The following is a 22,379-nucleotide window of genomic DNA, read 5'->3' on the forward strand; positions in this document are numbered from 1 at the left end:
GGGATGTGTAGGTCAAGCATATGCAGCCATGGTGTATGTGGACTTGCGCTATAAAGCAGAGCAGGAAGGGCATTGTGTTTTATCATTTCTGTAGGTTTCCACTTCTATCAATTCCATCGATTCACATGTATCAAAACTCACGCTAGTCAGTTCCAAAAGTGACTTTTCACAGCATCATAACTGAACTATGGAGAATTTGTAAATTAATCTCCATTACTGTATTTCATCCTCAAGGAAGAGTACGATATACGGTATGCTTTTCATGTTAGGTCTGTTTACCTGAATTCTTTTGATTTAAATCATGCAGAGCACAGCATAAGGTCATATCACGTATATAGCTATAATTGTAGTGTATGTCCCTTAGGCATGTTCCCTTTCATAATGTTTACCTCATAACAGATAAAAAATTGGAAACTGTGAATGAATTTAAGGCTGTTTTTCACAGTCTGCCAACTCCAGAAAATGTTGGGTTTGTACATCTATAAAAGAATATACTAGTTGGTGCAATAAAAATTGCTTTTGAATAGGAAGTGTATTGCTGAATTGCTGAGGTAGACTTTAGTGAGCCACAAGTTGATAGTTGGAGATCATTTGATCCCAGGCTGTTATGTGGAATCATTCCTGGGAAGGTGTGACAGAGAATCTAAATAAAGCTATTATAACTGTATGTCTCTCTTTTACAGCAAGGATTTCTCTGCAGCTTCTCCGGTAGGAAAGCACCTTAGCAACTAAAATTTTCACGAGAGTAGGTAAAAACTAAAGCCAGTGTAAGTTATTGCTACCAGATAGTTTCAGCAGTCAGAAAATCTGGTATTTAAGTTGGTGGATATAAATGTAAATACATAAGTGTTCTGTTTGGATATGCCTATGTTAATATCTTTATTAAAAAGTGTTGTAGACTGGTCCATCATCTCATACACTGCCAGAAGTTGCAAGTCAGAGAAAGTGACTACCACTTGGAGCAAAACATGTTTGCCTGTACATTTCTTAATGTATTCATAGTGAAGGAATATACCTCCCTGCCCTAGCTACATAAAAGCTGCTGTTAGGCCTGAGTGCCTCTGAAGAATTTCACTGTATCATAAAACACAAAGTGAATATGGCTGAATATATGCTTGGGACCAAATTCTCCCTAAATGAACTTAATTGTACAGGAAAGGCCCTGTGTGAGGACAGCTCTTTCTGTCACTGTCTGTGAAAGCCCTATTGATCACGTTGTACACAGTCATTGAGCTCTGCAGAGGGTGTACTTCAGGCTTAGATTTACTGTGGAAATATGGAGCAGTTGTGTAAGGAGGGTTTCAGGGAGAAGTAATCTAGGATTTACTGAGATTTCTCCTTCTGATGGAGGGCTCCACAAGATGAGAGAAACACCTTTCAAAAAGGACCTCAGGCAATTACAGGAAGAAAAGGCCCTGATTATGTCCTGCTGCTGCTTAGGCATTGGAGCTCTAGGAAGAGAAGATTACTGATTTTATCCGATTTTGGGAAAAAAAAACTTCATAAAAAGATCTTCAGAACTTTCAAGTTCTGACAACATCCTGACAACATCCTCTCACATAATCGTGGTGTTCCCAAACCCCGTTTGGTGAAGGACATGAGGTTTTGGGATTAGCCCTGCATAAATTGTCCAATACTAATTGAAAAGAATTATGTCATCATTATGATCAGATGAATGAAAGAGGGGGTGGGGGGCAGAAGGGGAAGGGAAGAGATTATTGCTTTTGTCACAAGATGAAGCAACATTTTTAAGTAAGTGGAAAGGAAATGCCCAGATTTTGGTGTTAGCCAAAAGAGAGATTGGAGATTCTGAAATGTTTATATAGAAGAGCACTGTAGGAGATTTTGTGTGTTTTCTCATTGAATGATTCCATATAAATTGCTTATACTTGCATTATATTGGCTTTTCTAACTAGCAGTACTGCAAATCAAGCAAGGAGCTTGAACTTCTTTTCTAAAGGGGCTCTTTACCCCTTCCATTCAATGTTTACAGTGTAGGTAAGGAATTTTTGAAGAGCTGTGGATCAGGGTGCAAGCCAATTTATTCTCAGGAACCTCAGTTAACTCTGCAATAAAATTGAGCTTAATCACTAAAAGAAGACAACGCAATTCTGCATACACCTAGGGAATTACTCTGCTGAGCCAAAAGGTGACATTTGGACTTAAGTAGAACCTGCAAGAAAACTAGAAGAAATCCAATATACTATTTCAAATAGAATACATTAAGGTAATTCTTAATGAATATTTGTCTTTATTCTAGGTCAAAGATCTTGAGAAGCAGTTGCACCTAGCTCATTCTGAGAAAGCAGGAGCTCAGACAGAACAGGATCAACACAGCCAAGAATCTGGAAATCTGAATGACCAGATTCATCATTTGTTGGTAAAAACAAGTGATAGTAGTGAAAAAAATCTTGCTTTCTAGAAGCCTCTCCTTAGTGCTGGTGTTCAGATTTGCGCATTGCTTGTTTCCGAAGTGCAGCAGCCCCCTTATAATTAAGTTTGAGGATTATTTTTTACTAGAAATTTGAATTAGCTGTGAAGAAAGTTTCCCACAGGCCTTTGCCATTAGCAATGCAGGATATGCAGAATTAAGATTAACTTAGTCATAAATTCAAAATCCTTGAATCTTATGCAAATCATATTAAAGATGCTGAGCCACCTTCACTTCAACCTCAAAGTTTAGATCCCTCTGTTAAGGAACCTTGGTCCCTTAACACATATTTTGCAAGACATAGCTGGGATTTTCCTAACAGCACTAAACGTTCTTTTGTAACTGACAGAGAATACTCACAAATGGAACATCCAGTATAACAAAATTTTGGCACATAGGGTTGGTTTCATCACAACTGGCTTCATGTACCATAATTAGCCTTGCTTTTCTTCTTACATAAGATGATTCCTTAATGACTGAATTTTGGGATATTAGTTTGTGTGGTTTCTTTAGGTTTGTTTGCCCAGTTAGAGTCAGAGTGCTTCTGAAGGAGACGTTGAAATTATTTCATTCCATATGGTGTTCTCCTGTTCAAGAATATGTTAGTGTAAATCTTTTCCTACGGATTGTATGTAGCTATAGAGAAGGCTGGAGTCAGAATAATCATTGCATAATGGAAGGTTAGGAATCTTAATTTTAGGATTCCTTTTGTTTCTGTGTCTTCGGCTCATGTTGTCATTCTGCCATTCTCCGAGGTTCCTGCTTAGTCCTCTACTTCAGCTTTAACAATATGCAGATAGTTACCAATAGCAAAAGTTATGATTAGCAGAAATGCCTATTGATAATTCACTTTGGGCACATTTTAAATTCATATTTTTAAAATTAGTAGCTCTGAAATGTCTATGTCAGTATTTTTAATATTATTTACATTTTAAATTAGCATTTATAATTTCAATTAGGTACTGTTAGGATTACATCTGAGGTTGAAAAGATTTAAGCTCTGGAGAACATGTGACAAATTACTGCATGAAATGAAACAAGCAATGAACAATTCTTGTTAGTGGTAAAGATGGGTATTTATCAAGAGCAGCCTTTCTTGGCATGTAATGTAGTGCTTCATTGTTTTTCATTTGATGTTGACACAATATAATCTTTTTTCATTTTGTAGCTTATACTGATTTGGGGATAGATATAAATGACATGAAAGACTTCAGCATCGAGGTGTTACATGGTTCAAAGTAATTATAGCAGCAATATATACAGTTGAAAGTTACTGCTTTGTTGGAAGAAAACATGTAGGAGGTGTTAGACTAGTTCAGCCAATATTCCTGTCTTCTGCTAAGTGTAAATCCATGCAGTAGTCCCTATTCAGATATGTAACCGTGTAATTTAATCTTGTTAATGTTAAGAGAAAGAACAAAAAAATCCTAAATGCGATTCAAGGAGGGAGATGACTTTAATTTCTTGTAGACTGAACTTCATAAAAAGGAGATAGAACTAAGTCTAGAAAAAGAGCAGAACAAGCGATTTTGGGATCAGAACACAGACAACAGCATCACCATTGACCATCTAAGGAGAGAACTGGACAGCAAACACATGCAATTGCAGCGCATGGAAAACACAGTGAAGGAAACGAGGACTGAATGTCACAGACAAGTGGAGCGCCAGGTTGGTGAGCAACTGCAACGTGATAGTCTTCAGGATAGAAAGTGCACTGGCTGGGGGTTGTACTTCAGATAGAGATATTGTAACTCTGGTTACCGTGGCTGGGAGGCCTCTGGAGCTCATGTGCCAAAATTTTCCTTCCAAAGATGCAGATACATGACAGTCAGAATTTGCCTTTTTTTTTTTTTTCTGTTAATCATCTGACCTGTCCAGCCTTAATTTCTCTTTACTGATGAGGAAGTAAAAGCATTATTTTTAATTTTGACTTTTGACATACAAGCCTTAGGAGAAAATGAATGTTCTGCTGATAGTGTGTTTGGTTTTGACTGTAAACCTCCAAAACAACATTTTGTAAATTTCCAGAAAGTTTGATGCTGCCAGACGTAACAAACAAACAATTGAAGGTAGTACTTTCAGTAGTGAGCGCTTCTGTAAGAATAAGTAGTAAATTAAAGGCCTTCATAAAGCCTTACTTCATGTAGTGCTTAATGAAAACATAATGAAGTTTGTGTTTATAACCCTAAGCTGAATGCAGTGCTATGTCAGAAGAATTACTTCTGACAAAGTAGATTCCTAGACGCTGACTTGTAGTACATTCCCCTTTCTTCAAGACTTCAGCCCCTCAAAAATGAGCTGTAATTAGGTAACTCACTTTGCATTATGAGTAGAGATCAAGTTAATTCCTTTATTTTCTACCAACCACAGGCTTGTGCTACCTCATGCACCGTTCTACATTTTCTCAATCTATTATCTTTCCTTTAAAATCCGCCCACCAGGAAGTTCATTCTTTTCTTCTGTTTCTATTTTGTACTATTAGCAGTTCCTGAGTCACAGGACTTTGTGCTTTAAGTGGTGCACATAGCTGCCTGCAGGAATAAAATCAGTAATAAATTATTCATGTACATACATTTTTTTTCCAACTTACAGTGCAGTCAGTTGAGTTTTAACACTTAAAGTTCTTTAGACCCAACTACTGTAAATTTTATAGAACATTGATGGTTTATTCATTTTTTTTAATCAGTTTAGCATTTTTCATTTTCTATGATTAAAAACCCAATATTCTAAGCAATACTTCATTTATTAAAATGGAGAAGGAAGAAGGAAAACCAGAAGAATCACATGGGCATTGTAGACCAGACCATGCTGATCTAATTTTCCTGTAAAACTAAGATATTGAAGATGAACTATAGAAAGCCAGAAATGTGACAGGAAATTCTAAAGGTAGAAATAAACATTTCTCTTGGTTGATCTTTATATTTCTATTATTCAGATGGCTGCAATTAAGGAAAAAAATGAAAGCATTGGAAGAAGCTCCTCTTTGACTGTCCAACTGGAGTCAACCAAAGAAACACTCGGTAAAGTTAAAGAAGAACTTACAGCCAAACAGATCGATTTGGAGACTGCTGAGAAAACAGTGACAAATCTGACGGCCCGTCTGCAGGAGAAGGAGAGAGCCCTTGAGGTTACCAATAAGGAAATCAAGAAGCTACATTCACAACTTGGCAGTAGGATGCAGGAGCTCCAGCATCTAAAGAATGAAGAGGACTGTTTACACAATGCACAGTCAGAGTGTGAAATGCTGAAACTGCAGCTGTTAGAGAAGGAAAGGATTATTGAGATCTTGCAAAAGCAAGTTGATAACATGACCCAGATTATAGGCCAGCACAGTCGAACTGCTGGAGCAATGGAAGTTGAGAAATCTCACCTTATAAAAGAAATAAATGACTGGAAACTTAAAGTAGAAGAACTTAAGGTGGGCAAATGATGCTGTATTTTTGTCTCTGTAAGACAGTAAATGTTTTCTGTTTTTAAATCTGTACCTTAATGTGCTAATACTGTGGTTTTAAAGCAGGTCAGACAATGCACCTTGAATCCTAACAGTACTAGAAGAGTTAGTGGGCAGAGAAGAATAATATCACATTACCACAAAAAATAAGTAATTCACGGGTGCAAACCAGTGCCAAAAGGTTTGTGAAAGCTGGAATATAACATGCTGTCCTCAGTGATACAATTGTCCACACCAGTAACAGAACCAGAAATAAAAAGTGTTACTGAGAAATGACAGACGGTGAGCATTCAGAATTCCAAACTGAGGACACTGTTTATAACTGGTTATTTCTCAGACAAGAGTTACAGGAAATGGTAGTCTTATGCAGGTCAGCATCTTCAGGAAAAAAATCATTCCAGATAGGGAATTTCATCATCTTCTGTGAGAAGACAGTTGAGCATTAGGAGTGAATGTGGAGGTAGTGCTATAAGAGGATGGAAATAATTTTCATAAACACCTGGTAATGTTAAACACACTGTGAAGCCATCACATCAGATTCTATTGTACCCTTTTTGCCTGGATTAGCAATTTTCACAAAAGTAATTTGTCTGTTTTACACTGTTTTTCTTCCTTGCCCCAAACTATTCTCTGAGAACTGAGATGTAAAGTAATGATAATGTCTGCACAGCTTCGTGGTTATTTTATATAATTATGTGTAATACACATAATTACTATTGTTTTTATGTAAGTAGATTGCAAAGGATGAGAAGGAAGCCAGAATACATGAAGTGGAGGCCAGACTGAGTGAGCTGGAACTGGAAAAGGTTAAACTGGTAAACACATGCAGTGAGAGGCTCCATGCACTTAACGATATGCAACTGGAAAAAGACGAGCTAATGAATGAACTCCAAGCTGGTTGGACTGAGCTAGCTGGCCTTGCAGGTAGGGAGCCTCGACTTAGCTCAGCTCCGATAGCTGCTAAATTGGGCTGATGTTAAAAATAGAAGAGCAGCTTGCTTGCTGAATCCAAATATGGCTGCTGGTAGTGCAGAAGGTTCCCTGCCAACACGGGATGGTCAGATTGCTTCAGAGAGCGAAGTCATGGTTTGGGATTCTGGCACAGAATGATGGGAATACAATCTTTATGGCAGTCTCTCACTACTGTGAGCAAAAATACTTAAACTGCCTGACTCTGGAGACCAAAGAAGCAGATTTAGTAAGTCACAGAATAGAAACTTGACCACTTTTTTCTGAGTGTTATTTAAGAATGCTATTGGATCCCATTAACCATCTATGGTCAGATTACAGTGGAACTTTGTTTCTGTTTTGTTGTAGTTTGTTGCTACAATGTTATTTAAAAGTTTATGTTCTAACTAACTCCACTGTTTCATGACTAATGTGTGGGGAAGCCTATCAAGATAATATTTTAAAATAAATAAATAAATTAGGGGCTGGACCGAAGGCAACCACCAAAATTCAAGGAGATCCTCTATTTAATCTGCACTGCAGCCAGACAGATGATACTGTTCACATGCTTTACTCTCTACACCCCCCTGTACTCTCATAAAATACCCATTGGTGACATTTATTTCTTCACAAGTCAGCTATACTGCTAGACTCATTAAGTTTTGTAAGAATTAAACAGATACTGTAATTTTACATGGAAGATCTGCTGTAGGTTTGTATAGTACTATCAGAGTGAAGGAGGTATAAGAAAGGCTTATCGGAGTGAGTGACCACAGAGGGATTAGGGCCAAGCTGTTGATAGACTCTGAGCACACAGCTGGCTGGCTTGTAGTGGTATGGGTGACATAAGAGGAGTTGAAGAGAAATATAAGAAACAGAGCTGAGAAGCAGAGTTGCGGGGGAATGCTTGACAAATTAGATCAGTTCAGACCTAAGTCTGGTTATAAGTGTGGCTGGAGAGAAGAATGGTCAGGGCAAAATGCTGTGTAACTAATACCCTTAACTTTCACAATATGCCATTGGTTCTAGCAGCAGGAACTGAGAAATGTGGATTTACATCACTTTCTTGAACTGTTGCTTTGGTGAGCAACCAAAGAACATTTGTTTCTGGTGAAACAGAAGCTTTTGCTGACATGCAGGACAATGAACTACTAGTTGTGCATTTGTTAGCAGTGGATGTTATTTGCTTTATGTCTTAGCTATCTGCGTATTTAATACTCCTTCAAAGAGAGTAGGTGACAGATCAGTAATCTTAGTCTAGAAGAATGATAATTTTTGGCACTATAATTTCAGTCTTCACTTACTTTCACCAGAGGGATTTGAAGCTTTGAAGAGGGATTACCAGGATAAAATCAAGGAGATGGAAGATACTGCAAACAGACTGAAAATGCAGTTGAAATCTGCCCAGGCTGAACTGGAACAGACCAGGACTGCGCTAAAGACTATGGAGGGATCTGATGGCCATGGTAATTATGGATTGAACTTCCCCAAAATCACACACACTTGTCTTTTTAACGAGGATTTTTGTAGGTATTGATCCCTCAATAGATGTTGTAATAATATTCCAGATATTTTGTGAAATAAACAAACAATATTGCAGATGACAACATATTTTTATTTTACCATTTACTATATACTGTGAAACTTAAACCATGAGTTTAATTTTCTCAGGTGATCTTTACGCAGATTTCCAGGGAATGCTTCTTGTCTTGTGTGTGTGATGGGTCTGGTGCCACTACCTTGGACAAAACTCCAGCTGATTCTAATGGGTGGTTTGAACACATAAGTGACTATAGGATCCTGGTTCAACTTACTCTAACATATTGCCGATAACTGACTTTCAGAGTCTTTTGTCGGAACTCGGAATGCATAATCAATGTTGTTCACTTGAGAATTAACCTTGTCTTTTACAGCTATGAAAGTTGCAGTGGGAATGCAGAAGCAGATCACGGCGAAGAGGGGACAGATAGATGCATTACAGAGCAAGATTAAATTATTGGAAGAGGCAATGACAAATGAAGCTAAGGTCACAAGAGCTCCGTGTGAAAGTATTTAACTGTATCGAGAGAAATCTTTCTTTGGAGAAATGCATGGCCAAAAGCACAGTTGGCCCAAGAAGGACCAAAGAGAATTTTACTTGATGTAATGGGCACCTTCCCTGTCCTCCTGCTAGCGTATATCAGGGAGTATCTCCACCACATAAATTAGCCTTCTGCATAGAGACAGGTTTTAGTTTCTATTTGTTCTCTGTGAAAGAACAGTACTAGTTTCAATGAGAATCAAGCTCTTACATATCAGTTCTTTTTTAAAAAGTCAACTAATGCATTCTGTATCCTCCTGAATTTGGCCCACAGTGCTTTCCCTCTTTGTTTTCTGAGGCGGTTCTTTGCAGTTCTGGTTGTAAACTCTGTTTGTCAAGGTCTGTCTTGCATATTGAGGTCTTTCTAGCATTTTCTGTGACACAGAAAACATTCAGTTACCAATAGCTGGAGTTTACTGAATGATCATTTATGTCTGTTCACTATAACCTGCCCTCCTCCTTTACTGGCTTTGGACCCTGTGGATCCTAAAGCTTAAAATTCCAGTTTCAAAATGGATCTAACATCAGAGATGTTACTTCATCAGGATCAGTCCAATTGTACTTTTCTTTATAAGACCTATCTTCTTGTTGAAAAACCTCATCTTTCTGCAAGATGCAATAGCTAAGCTTCTGAAAGGGTTAATTCAGATCTTTCAAAGAGAAAAAAAATTGCAGAAAACAAGTATGTATAATGTAGGTAGTTACAAATTCTTGACTTGTACTTTGTTGTCCTTGCCTTAAATTCAGGAGAAGCATTACCTCAGAGAAGAAAATAGTAAACTAAGTCAAGAATTGAGCTATATTACAGCAGAAAATACCAAGATTGCTGGGGAACTGGAGATCCTGAGATCACAAGACAAATGTCTGAAAGAAAAAATATCTAAGATGGAGACAGCCCTTGATAAGGTAATTTTAGGTAGCTTTTGGTTCAGTGAGACTTCTGGGTGCTTTCCTCTACAGTCACTTGGGAAGAGAAGATGTCTGATCTCTTACCTAGGTTGTATTTAGTATGTCCTGTTCACATGTACTGTAAGATACTTACCTGAAGAGATGTCTATAGTTAAGACTGTCTTCTGTTTTTTTAATGGTAAAAGGCTTCTATTTTCATTAAGAGAATTCTTGATTTACTCCTTACTAGCTCAGGGAAATACAAACTGCAGGGAATTTAGAGCAGATGACCTTCCAGGCAGTAGATTGACCTTTCACTGGCTCTTGGCACAGCTCCTTTCCCTGGTGAGAGAGACTATTGTTCAATATAACAGGGGCTCCATGGGAACCAAGTGTGGGCACACCCTGACTCAATACACTTGTCCATGCTCAGCCCTTTCTGGGACCTTAGTTAGCCAGCTGTGGGTCTGTCAGGGTGAGGGAAATTTTTAAGAACATTGTGTTGTTTCATTTGCCTTTTTTAGTTGAGGTTTCTGTTGCTGACATACCTGACTTTTAAGGCTAGGTCCTACATTTTGGTCTGACTAGCACATAAATCCCAGGTGCCCTATAGGTAAGCCGCTGCTCTTCCAGAAGGAAGAGTCCTTTTCAGCTGCTCAGAATTCTGGCTTTTCAGGATGTAGATTTCCATGTAAGGTGTCATTCTCAAATTGCTTTATTACTTTAAAAAAATAATAAAAGGAATTGTGATACCTCCTCCCAAGTGTGGCATTTCTTACTTTAAATGCTTGACACTGGAAACTAAAATTTCTTTGTGATATATATCATAGTGTGATATATATCTTTGTGATATATATCGTAGCCAACTGCTAGAGAAGCTGAGACACAGTGGAGGCAGGTGCTCACTGAAAACTGGCACATATGGTACACTAAATAACAATTCTTATAAATCAGTAAAGGTTGTACTGTGTCGTCTCACAGGGTGCTAGTATGTACCATTGCAGAGCATCCATTGTATAAACATCATAAAGTGTAATTGGCCATCTTGCTCATCGTTAATGATTCAGAGTTAAGCGTTCAAAAAGCTGCTGCTTGTAACCATATATCCACAGTGCCTCAGGCAGCCTGCCCATGCCTCAGTGGCAGTCATAAAGAAGCACAGAAAGAGAGCCGGGTTTTATTTTAAAACCGAAGAGGGACCTCTGCTAGAGTGGTAAAAGCAGTCTGGTTCATAAAGATCTATCTATCTCTTTTTGTACTTTGGCTTAGAGCTTCCTCTCTTTTTCTTGCTATCCTGATAAGTACTCAATGAAAAATAGCTACATTATTAGATCTTCTCACACCTTTTCAGAGTAAACTTTTTAAAGAAGAGAGAGTATATAACAATTTAACAGACAGGTCAACAAGGTTATCAGCCACCCATTATAAAACCTTGAGTATAGTTTTGCTTTATTAGCACAGTCGAGTTTTCTAATCCCAGAGGTGTTCAGTAGGTCTACAACTGTCCCTGACAGGATTAGCTCCCTTCTGTGATGGTGTGCATGCTATGGCTACTGGGATCATATAACCAGTCATTTGCTTTTGTAAGCCTGTCAAGAAAGGCATCTGGTCATCTTGCAGTATTTCTATACTGATGGCAGTAGATAAATACAGCATATGTATGTGTACCTTGTTTCTTTATTGGAAAGAAAACACAAAAGAGTGTAATCCACAGAAAGTTAGCAAAATTAATTTATGCCTCTTCTATCCTATCTTACAGGCATCCATGCAATTTGCAGAATGTCAGTGCATAATCCAGTGTCAGGAACAAGAAGCTATGCGCTTCAGACTGCAGCATACTTTAGATGTAAAAGTAAGTACATTACTGAGCAGCATGGATATAAAGTTAGATGCATTTACTTTGTGTCCTAACTTTAGGTTTAACCCTATTTATTGCAAATACTCTAAAAAGTTTGTGTTCTGAAACCCTTTTTTACGTAGAATACCTCATTGTTGCACAAGTCATGTCCATAATTTCAGTTACTTTGAAGTGCTGTTTGCAGTAAGGGCAACAAAAAAATTAAACAGCTACAGGAATATTGGACCATATGCTTCAGCTGCTAAGCTTTGGTTTCAGTGAGACTTCAGCATTTTCTTGTGGCCCTAGGCAAATAAAAGCTAGAAATGTTCATGGCATTATTATGAAAAATGAATTAGAGAGACAAGGCCTTTTACTAGTGTAACTGTTAGAGATAGAAAGCACTAACAAGTTTTTGGGCACCCACATCCTTCTTCAGGCCTGAAATAAAACCAGCAACCTTAAAGCTACATACAGGCTGGAAACAAGGGCTTTGAGTTTAATTTGATTATGCTAATTAGTTAGGCAGCACAAAAAAAAAAAATTTTTTAAGAAGCAAAGAGAGATGTTAGCAAGGGGAAAGGAAATATGGTCATGAGGCATCTGGGACAGAAAAAGGAAGACATGTAATTGACATCTGTCGAGCTATATAGCATTAGTGAAAGATAGGATATAGGGAAAATCATGCAGTAGTGTAAAGCCAATATCTCTATTATAGAGCCCAGAATTTTTATTGCCCAGTAGATTTAGTCCAATCTCTATCTTTACTAATGAGTTTCATAGAGAATATTATTTACCTTTGCCTTATTTATAACCATAGACTATTAAGGCTGCAATGAAACTACTGCTATAAATGGATGGTACACTTGGAACAGTAGATTTGTCGTAAGAAATTATTGTTAATTTTAGTGACCCACCCCAGTTGCTAGTTTTGAGTGAGAAATGAAATGTTATATTCAAAATACAAATATACATAAGTGATACAAAAAGTACTTAATATGAACAATGCAAAGGTGGGGAATCTCGTATTCCAACAAAAGAAATTCTCAACCAAGTGGGGAAAAAAAGGTACCAGAACTGTGGGACAGTTTAATTTTGTGGTGGCCCTGAGATGCCCTCCACTTGAATGGTTCCAGAGCATATGTTAAAATTCTGAAAATAAGTGAAACTGCCACTCTTGCACCCAGTTCAGTCAGTAAAAGGGTTATGTCTGAGCACACCTAATAAATACTAGGAAGTGTTTTGAGAATCGAGTGCTGCATGTTATAAAAGATTTGACTAAAAGAGATGCCCCGTTACAGAGGTCATGCTGTCTATACCTGTTTATTCTGCTTAGCTATACTTGCTTATTCTGCTTGGCTCATGTTTTTCCACAGGAGCTGCAGGGCCCAGGCTACTCGTCAGCTTCTGCTTCAGGCAAGCTGCGGCACATAGTGCCTCTTTCCCGCCTGCACTCTGCTGTTGTGCCACCTTCCCTGAACTTGGCCAGCTGTGCCCCTCATGTGAGTACCTGCCTCAAAATGGGAAACTGCATGGGAAATGGGGATGTTCCAAAGAGTAAAAATAACATGGAATTTCCAAATGGGAGAGCATCTGGTAGGAGTGTCCAAGAGTGAATTCTTAACACCAAAGATGAAATAATTTTCTGTAGCTCTCGTATGTTATGGCCTTTCAGATTTTCTTTTTTCCCATTTGCAAAATACATGTAAAAACCAGCCAGACAATAAAAAATTCTATAGATTGAAATAGGAGTTACCTCTATCAGCAGTAAACTTTGTAAACTATTAAAATTGAAGGTAGATACCTGTAAGCAGTTTGGTTTTCACTTTTTTTTTTGCTAGTACTTTACTTGCTGTAAATCACTTATATTTGGCAGTGAAAATAGACTTGTACATAGTTTCTGATAAATTTCATCATCTGATTGACCTGTGTTAGCTTTTAATACTTAAATAGTTCTCCAAGCTGGCCTTTGCCAATTTTGACCAATTTTATCCTAAAAGACACATCATTGTCCTTCCTTCCTTTTGTTTTTGTACATCTACATTTAGATTTAAATTAGATGCTAGTGTTGTTCTAATTTTTCGTTACGGAAAACATCAACTCAAATCTTTCATGCAAAAAAAAATCTTTTGGAATTTTATGTATAGATTTTGTATAATTCTCCAACAGGGACCTGATGTATATCCCGCAGAAATTAGTAGAGGTCTTTTCATTAATTTTTACCTCAAAATCTGTAGGAGACTACAAGTTAGTGCAGCTGTTTTTCAGTAATATTTTCTGGTTTACTTTTTGATGTGGTGGCAAACATTTACATCAAGGAACAAAGGATAGTTAGTTCTGTGAAATCCCTGCAGCATCAGGCACTCCCATTCCCTTTTCTTTGAGTTAATCAATTTATACTTCTGAGGATGAGGAAGGAAAAAGGACCGATTTTTAATGTAGTACTGTGGTGAGGACCTAACAGGTTGTAGGAGAACTTGATTTAAGGTCTCCTTGAATCCTCTTGGTTCCTGCATGATTAGTTATTGTACATAATGAAGCAGCTCCAACACTTGAGACAGAAACCCTACCTGGTCGATAGCCTGGTTTCTTAGCCGGGATGTGGGAAAGAAGGATTTGGTCTGACTCAGTATCACATTGACCCATTATGAAGCTGAGGATTTGTTCTCCATATAAGCTCTGCTGAAACTAGTGGGTTCCCATTGGAAATGACATTTTTTTCAATGAAAACGTGTTAGCAAAATGTTTCTAGCCAGTTCCATCCACAGATGAAGCGTAATTCAGTGGGAGCAGTGCTTTGAACATGTGAAGTGCTGAGTAGTCTGAAAAATCCAGTTCTTCACAGAAAGAAAGGATTCTTTGAACCTGGCCTTTGCCTCAAGTCCTGATCAGTAAAATGAGAATAATATTGCACTTCATCTCAGAGTATGGCTGTGACAATAGTGGTTTATATTTGCAGACAGCTCAGCTGTTATAGAAATGAGTGCTTAGAAAACACCCTGATATACTAGTATTTCTGTCTTCAGAGCTGTGTTTGTGTACTGTACAGTACACAGACACATGGGATCGCAGGTTAAAAAGGAGAAGACAGAGTTGTCACATAAGCAGAGATTATTGGTTCTGAGTACTGAAAAAAGTAATGGTTGTATTGGGGGGGGGGAGCTTTCATAATTAAAGGCTTATTCTAATGTTTTTGACCTTGAAACAGTAGTCGTAACCTTTTTACAACATTTATTCAAAACGCAGATGTTAGCCGTGTTCTCCCTCAATCATATTTAGTTGCTTTACACATTTCTGTCAGGTAACTTTCCAGATAAGAGTGCAATCATATTCAGAGAGTATTTTAACAGTCTTCAAGTTCTCATGATCTAGCCTCCAACACTTCTTAACTAAAATTACAAAAAATCTGCCCTGTTTCTAACTGGTAAGACAAGAGTAGAGGGGGAAAAACATGTGACTTTGGATGAGTATAGGTAAGAATTGAAAAAGAGAGTGCCTTTATAAATACTTTGTAACGGAATGATTTTATTTCAGATGCCTTCCAAGCCAGGCATTTTGGAGGAAGAACCGCTGCAGGATCTAAAGAGGATTCTTCAAGAATTAACAAGCTCAGACAATGACATTCTCTCTGTGGATCTTGGCAAGGATGACAGCAATGCTGGGAGAAAATCACCTTTAGCAACCATGAGGAATACAGTGTAAGAGTAATATACTGTTATTTCTGTTGTGTGCCGTGTACTTGTATTGCCTCCTGAAACTAGGATCTGGCCATTCGTGTGCTTCAGGAGCAGTGTAGGATGCCTTTTTTCAGGAAAGTTGGGTTTACAAGTAAGGTTGAGGTAATCTGAAAGCTTCCGAAGTTTCTGTTGTTTGCCAGGTTCCTCAGATGCTTTAGGTGGTAGGGAAATAGAAGGTGACTACACCATTTGCCTTAATTGCTTGCTTTTTGGTGTTTCTGCTTTTATTTTCATTTAGAACTCCTTTCTTCTTTTTATGCCTTGCGTAAATATTCCTTCTCTCATTGTTGAAGCAGGCAATTATTTTTTTACCAAATCAATGATAATTACAGTGATACATGAAGTTGAAAAATCAATACGGCACAAATTCTGATGTTCCTAATCCAGAACATAAGGATACTTCGTAAATGAAAATATAGTTCATGGACTTAGATTAGGATCAAATTTATTTAAACCATGACACTTCTCCCATAATACATACTGGTGGAACAAAATCACATCAGTCCCAATATCCTGTGTATTCTGGGTTTTTCTGCTTTTCCCCCAGGTATTTTTATTGAACAAAAGATCTGTCTGGTATCAACATGCAAATTTTTGACAGCTTAAATATAGAAGCTTCTATTTCACAACCAGAAAAAGGATTCATGCACAGAAGTTGGTCTGTCTGTCTGATTTTTTAAGTAGTAAATGTACTACCTCTTCCTACCTGGACTTTGCCTATCATAGATGGAGTCCTTTGGAGGCATGACAATCAACAGTGTCCTTTGGCAGCCAGTACTATATGATTATTGCCTGTGTTCTCCGTTTATGGTGGCAGTGGGAGAAACTGTTCTTTTCTACATCTGGTTGCAAGCTTTTGTTGTTCAGACCACGTGGTTTTTATGAGAATTTTTCTCCCTTGCAACAGTGTTCTCTTGCAGAGCTGAAATGAGAATGGGAGAATCCTACACCTAATCATCCCTCAATATGCAAAGGTGTCTGTCAAAGTACATGGCTATCTCAGTGCTGTTGGTCGTGCTAGTTCTGATGTTGCCTTTGTACATCCTTCTACACAGAGATGGTGCAAGTAGAGGATGCGCTGCTGTCTTCAGCCTACGATCAGATCCTTGCAAGAGGTGAGAAATCACCTTTCTGAAAAGGTCATGGACAACACAGATACATATGTTGATCAAGTTAATACAGTAGGATCATACAGACAATATTTTGAGAAATGAAAAGAGAGTTGTTGTAGAAAATGGATTTAAAAATTGGGAAGAAAATAATTGTTTATGTTCTAGTAAAGACTAGAAGTTCCTTGTAGATCAAAATTCTGAGATAGCTTAATGAAGTAATGATGTGTAAGATGCATTGACCAGGCTTGTGTCCTTAATCTTCAAAGTTCGTGTTTCTCCGTACCACAGAACTGGTGTTAAACAAGTGAGAAGGATTACCAAAAGGCATTCATCACCTTGGCATTTTCTGTAAAGAAAAATGTGGTAACAACATCCACAGGACATTGCTGAAGTCCGTAGAAGTTAATGAATTTCCTTTTAAATAGATACTTTATTAATTAAGTAGGGGACCTTTACCAAAGGATCTACAAGTGGTATATTGAAAGCTGGAACAAGATGCTTCTAGGTAGCTTCAGCAGAGGTAAGATTTTGTTGATTGTCTCCTATGAAAACTGAGATGAAGCGCAATTATTATTTTTTTTCTCCTTTGTTCCCAGTGCCTTAGTTAAAAGTTGTGCTGTATCCAGAGTTACCATATCAGAATATGAGATGCCAAATGGCAAGTGCCGTTTGCTGTAAAATCTTACTTGCTTTTTTTATTTTGTCTATTCCAAAGCTGAGGTTGTCACAAAAAGCCTGACAGAGCAAGAAGGTTTTGTATGATAAAGAAAGATAGCACTTTGTATGCTTCAAGTATGCGTAGCAGGGGGAGTTTGTATAGATACAGATGGATTAGCAGAGCTGCTGGTGGAAATGGAGCGTTTCTACAAAAGGTCAACATTAAATTCAGCAAGATTTTACTTCTCTGGAACGCTTCCAAGTGTCTCTCAATGCTTATACGTAAAGTGAGTCTGGCTGGTTTTTGGAAATTAATCAATGATCCATTTCCATTCTCTCATCAAATACCACTGTACTCTAAGAATTTACAGTGCCTGAGAAAAGACATAGGTCCAAACCTGGAAAAGGCAAGAATTTATGTTATGGTAGTCATCTGATGCTATTAGGTGAAATATGGGCTAAAAAGCACCTAATAACCAGAAGCTGGTCTGAAGCAGCAAAATAGAAGCACTGTTGTGTGAGTAACCACCGGGAAGACTGCAGTGGCATTAGTTGTCTAAAGCAGAAGTCTATTGTCTTTTTTCCATCTTTATGACTACCCAGTATTCATAACGAATCTAGTCCTTTATTTCCCAAAGATATCCATTACTTCAGTAGTCTAAATTCACTGCAGCTCTAACAGACTTTTTTAGTGAACTCGTGTAACAATTTTACAGTGCCTTTTCTTCACTATTAGAATGTGGCTGCCATTGCACTCTGCTTAAAAAACAAGTTTATCTTCTACAAATGTGAAATGTAGCAATCCTACTGGCACAGCAGCTTTTGCTGTGATTTTGACAACAATATGTTTTTCCATGCAGGGAGAGTGCAGATAGAGACTCTGCTACCGAAAGCATCTTGGAAAAGGATACTTTCAGACGGTGAGAAGTGATTTCACTTAGCTGGGTAACCTGCTTCTTAAAGTACTCATTTGAGAGTCAGTTTCTAAGGCTTTTTTAATACAGCATCAGTCCTTAGCTTGTTTGTAGTGTTTTATTCATAATGCTAAAAACTTCCTGGGAATTACAAAACAAAGCTGTGATGTTACTTTCATCCCTCTAAGAGCGAGCTCTGGAACTTATTTACATTTTTTGCTTTTAATTTACATGTATAATGTCTGGAGATTACATATGAGAGCTTCACATTCTCACTGCGGAGGCTAGCTAGCATTACCAAAACTTAGCATAATACTTCCAGAATGCAAGTTTTGCCATCGTTTTGCTTGCAGGGATCCTTCATGCTTACATGCTGCAGATCTTCAGTCGCAAGACGTTACCCTGCCCTTTACATCCCTTGGTAAGTTTTCACTGGCCGCATTTGAGGATGAATGTGCCCTATCGATGTCAAACTGGAATATTACAGAATATTACAAAAAATACAGTCCAAATACAGTATATTTTCTTAGGTCATTTACTCAAATACCTCTTAGCAGGTGCTATTACAAAGTCTCTATTGCACTTACTGCAAAATCTGTATCTTGTTGCAAACCAGCTCCATGGAGGCTGATACTAGCACACCTAAAATGAATATCTTCTATGGCAGTTATTCATGAATAGCGATAGTCTTGTGTAATTGGCATGGATAATATTGTCAAATTTTTGGTGCTTAAATTTAAGCTCTTGAATTCTGTATTCAGGTATCTAAATATGTATGTGCTTTTGAGAGGAATCAGGTCATTGCAAATTCTGTTGATTTCCTTCCAAGTACTGGGTGTTCAGTACCTTTTAAAATATGGTGACATGAATCTAGTAATCTAAACAGAAATATAAGGATATGGCTTTGGGCATCAGGGTTTGACGATACTAGTCTTAGCCGCCTTGTTTTCTTGCCCATAGATCATCCATTCTGTGAATTTTCTGTGAAAATTGCCTGCAGATGCTGATACATTTAATTGTTCTCTTTTAGTATTTAAGCCACTGTGCTTCAGAGATAGGCTAGAACTCCTCTGTTTGTCCTGAGGAGTAACTGCTATGGGTCCTCTTTTTATATTTCTGAGTATTAAAGAACATCTCTTGGATAGTTACCGTCAGCCTTCTAGCAAACTTACTGGAACATCCAGGGATTTTTCCTAGCTTCCAAAATAGCTGCAAGCAGCGTTTTTTACATAGAAGACTCGAGAAGTAGTTGAACAAGGGGAGTTTGTTAGAAACCCCCCCGAATCATTTTCAAGACATCCCAGGAGGGGTGTTAGGAGGAAGGAAACAGACTGTGGGAAGAAAAAGAGAAGAATTATAGTAAATCTTCCCCTCATTAGTTGCATGCAACCTCCTTTTTTTTTCACACACATGATGTGCCATACATATGAAAATATGTTAAATAGTCTGTTAATTGCATATTTCTATGCATATCTTGTCTCTTTTCCTTATGACTCTCTTTCTGCCAGAAATTCAAAGCATATCAATCAGTTATTGGAAAGGAGGGAAATGGCAGACCTGTGTAAGCAACATTGTTTTTTCTGCTTCTTATACCTAAGTAACAAGATCCAAGTCAGCAGTAACGTACGGGGAGTCTTGGGTTGTTAGCAGCTATGATACTCCCATCAGACTGTTTCGGAAGTAAACATGAAGTCACTAGCCAGCAGAAAAAAGCAGGTCCTACTTTCTCCTAGGCAGTTTTACTGGCCATTCTTCACATGACAATCACTTTAACAGAAACAAGCATGTTTTGCAAAGAGGCTATAGTCTCCTGCTACCTTGGGTACTAATAAGGAATGGAAAGGATGAAAGAACGCAGTGAAGGGAACCCAACCCTGTAACTGTTACAGAGATAACGTCAAAGCTGGTATGGGGATTTCTTTTCAGGTGTGTGCTCACTGCTCTTTGCTTGGATATCTCCTAGGAGATGCATCCATCTTCTCAGCAGCTCCTCATTATACATCCTCCCCCAAGAAGGTCTCTCAGGAGGAGAGATACAGAGAAAGGTCTCCAGTACACTTGCTATTAACTGCTCCACCTGATGACCTTGCAGCTGGCCCTAGCGCCTCACCAGAGCACAGATCGTCCGCAAGGAAGGTTGGCTCTCCAGAGCGTGCAGCCGCAGTCCCCCAGATAAGTAAGTCCGGTCCCATTTACTGATCCAAAGAGCTTGGCTGGGTCTCTTCCCAGCCAGTACTGTAAGTGAGTTACAAAGAGAAGGTTAAATTCAGCCATTCAGCAATTCTGTAGAAACCAGTGGAGTCCCACCATCATTCACTGATACAGTCTCTTACAGTTTATGATTGTGGTACCTGTACTTCATACTGCATTTATTTTTTTTATGTACCTTTGTAATACGTCACTTACAGAATCCATTCATGTCGCTGAACGTAAACACTAGTGATTCTCAAATGTACAGGGCTGACACAGGATTGATCTTGATCTTCCATTTGTGGTTCCAGCAAGTGCAATTACAGTATGCCAATTTTTTGAAACATAGTTTACTGATGGTTCCTTTTAAAGCAGTGCTTTAGCGGTTCTGGCCCACTTACTTAAAAGTGACCTGTTCTTGCTTACATCAGCCTGCCTTTGCCCGGTCACAGTTCTGTTCAAGTAGAAGGGGTTTTTTGTGATAAATGAATTGTGAGTAAAATGTAGCAGCCAATTAATGTATTATAAAAAGAGAAGATAAATTCCATACACCACTAAATTTAAGAATTGGTAAATTGCTTTATTCAGGTAAATAGACTATAGAGATGCTTAACATCAATATTTGCAGTAACAGGCAACACAGTTGCCTAATAATAATATTTGTAGTAGTTGTTGTTGTTCCTGTAACACACTGAGAAAAGTTCTGGGGTTTACTGAAAATATTGATGTAAGGCTGTGTCTGTATAGCTCTTAAGTGATAAAAATAAGCTTCCCTGCATCATAAAATATGTATGAGGATGATGAACATTTTCAAGGTAGTCTATTAATTACCTGCCAGCGAGCCAGGCTGTCAGGACTGCTTTATTACATTTAAGTGGCAGAAAGACCCCAGAATGAGTAGATGCAATAGGAAAAACAGGTAAGCAACTAAATTTTCAAATAATACTTACCGAATGCCATTTTTAAACATTACATTTCTCTATTTTGCAAGGTCTGAAAATATAGTTTCTCTTAGAGGGCACATAAGCACTGCAGGTAGGATTGTAATAGAGATGCTGCACACCTAGCTCTAAGCTAGTTCTGGTGCAGGCAAAAATCTAGCCATAGCTCCAGGGAGCTCAAAAGGACTAATGTTTCCTGCTTCTCAGGTAGGATTTTTTTTGTAGGTTCAACCTAACGTTAGCATGTCTGTATTGTGTTGTTATTTTACTAACGCAGACTTCTCCTCAGTCACTTTATCTTTTGCATTTTAGAAACATCAGGATCTTCTCTTTGTGCAGAGTGCTATCTAAAACAGCTGGGCTGAGCAGCCATTCTGACTAGAACATTAGCATCGTTGCTCATTGACCTTTGCTTCCCCCAGCCGTCTGGCTCTGCGAAGATGAAGTGCATATTTGTTAGCTAATCTGTATTTTTAATGCGTGTTTAACAACTGAGAAATGCCTGTTCATAAGTAGAGCGCAAATGTGCGTGGTATTGCCCCATCAAAGCGCCAAATTGGCTGTGTGAGTGAGTACATGCAAATTTCTGTACCTGTAGAGCAACACAACCGTCCCTGCAGTGAGCCTCGGTTCTGGATTGCACCTGTTTTAGGAAACATGCAGGCTTTGTGCTGTGGATATCTCTGCAATTGGACATAAGCCCCAGATTGTTTCCATATAGACCACAGGAGATCTAGCAGGTCACAACTGTAACCTTCAGTCAATTGCCAATCATTGCTCAGTTCAAAGAGAAAGATAAGTGGCATCACTTTTTTTTTGTTGTGTTTTGGGGTTTTTTTTTGTTTTGTTTGTTAATCTGGTCAGCCAGTTACCTCCATCTCTGGCTCCTTCCCCCCCCCGCCCCCCTCTTCTTTGAGAATTGATGACTATAGCAAAAAATGAAACAGTCCAAGTTCTGGTCAGAAGAGGCTCCAGGGTGGGAGACTAGTTGTTCGTAAAGTGCTGGTGTGACCTTGTCAGTCTGCGGGTCTTAGTGTTCAGTCAGACAGGCACAATGCCTATTGAATTCTGCACTGGTCTGGATCTTCAAAGACATGGAATTTCTAGTTTTATTCCTGGCTTTAGTAAGTTACATCTTTCTGTACCTTAGTTTTCCATCTGTAAAATGCAGCTGACACTACTGCCTTCCTTTG

At 38.3% G+C, this 22,379-nt stretch overlaps 1 protein-coding gene across 1 annotated transcript in view; it reads left to right on the plus strand.

Moving 5' to 3' along the window:
* The window catches only part of CCDC158 (coiled-coil domain containing 158), an 86,904-nt gene that overhangs the window by 62,805 nt on the left and 1,720 nt on the right, over positions 1-22,379 (plus strand). The window contains 12 exon segments of the mRNA XM_072863419.1: positions 2,261-2,380; positions 3,902-4,099; positions 5,367-5,849; positions 6,617-6,806; positions 8,144-8,296; positions 8,744-8,856; positions 9,658-9,816; positions 11,558-11,650; positions 13,012-13,137; positions 15,170-15,333; positions 18,409-18,476; positions 20,019-20,231. Coding sequence (XP_072719520.1) covers positions 2,261-2,380; positions 3,902-4,099; positions 5,367-5,849; positions 6,617-6,806; positions 8,144-8,296; positions 8,744-8,856; positions 9,658-9,816; positions 11,558-11,650; positions 13,012-13,137; positions 15,170-15,333; positions 18,409-18,476; positions 20,019-20,231 — 2,080 coding nt within the window.

This window comes from Ciconia boyciana, chromosome 5 (assembly GCF_034638445.1).
Source record: "Ciconia boyciana chromosome 5, ASM3463844v1, whole genome shotgun sequence".
Lineage (NCBI taxonomy): Eukaryota > Metazoa > Chordata > Aves > Ciconiiformes > Ciconiidae > Ciconia > Ciconia boyciana.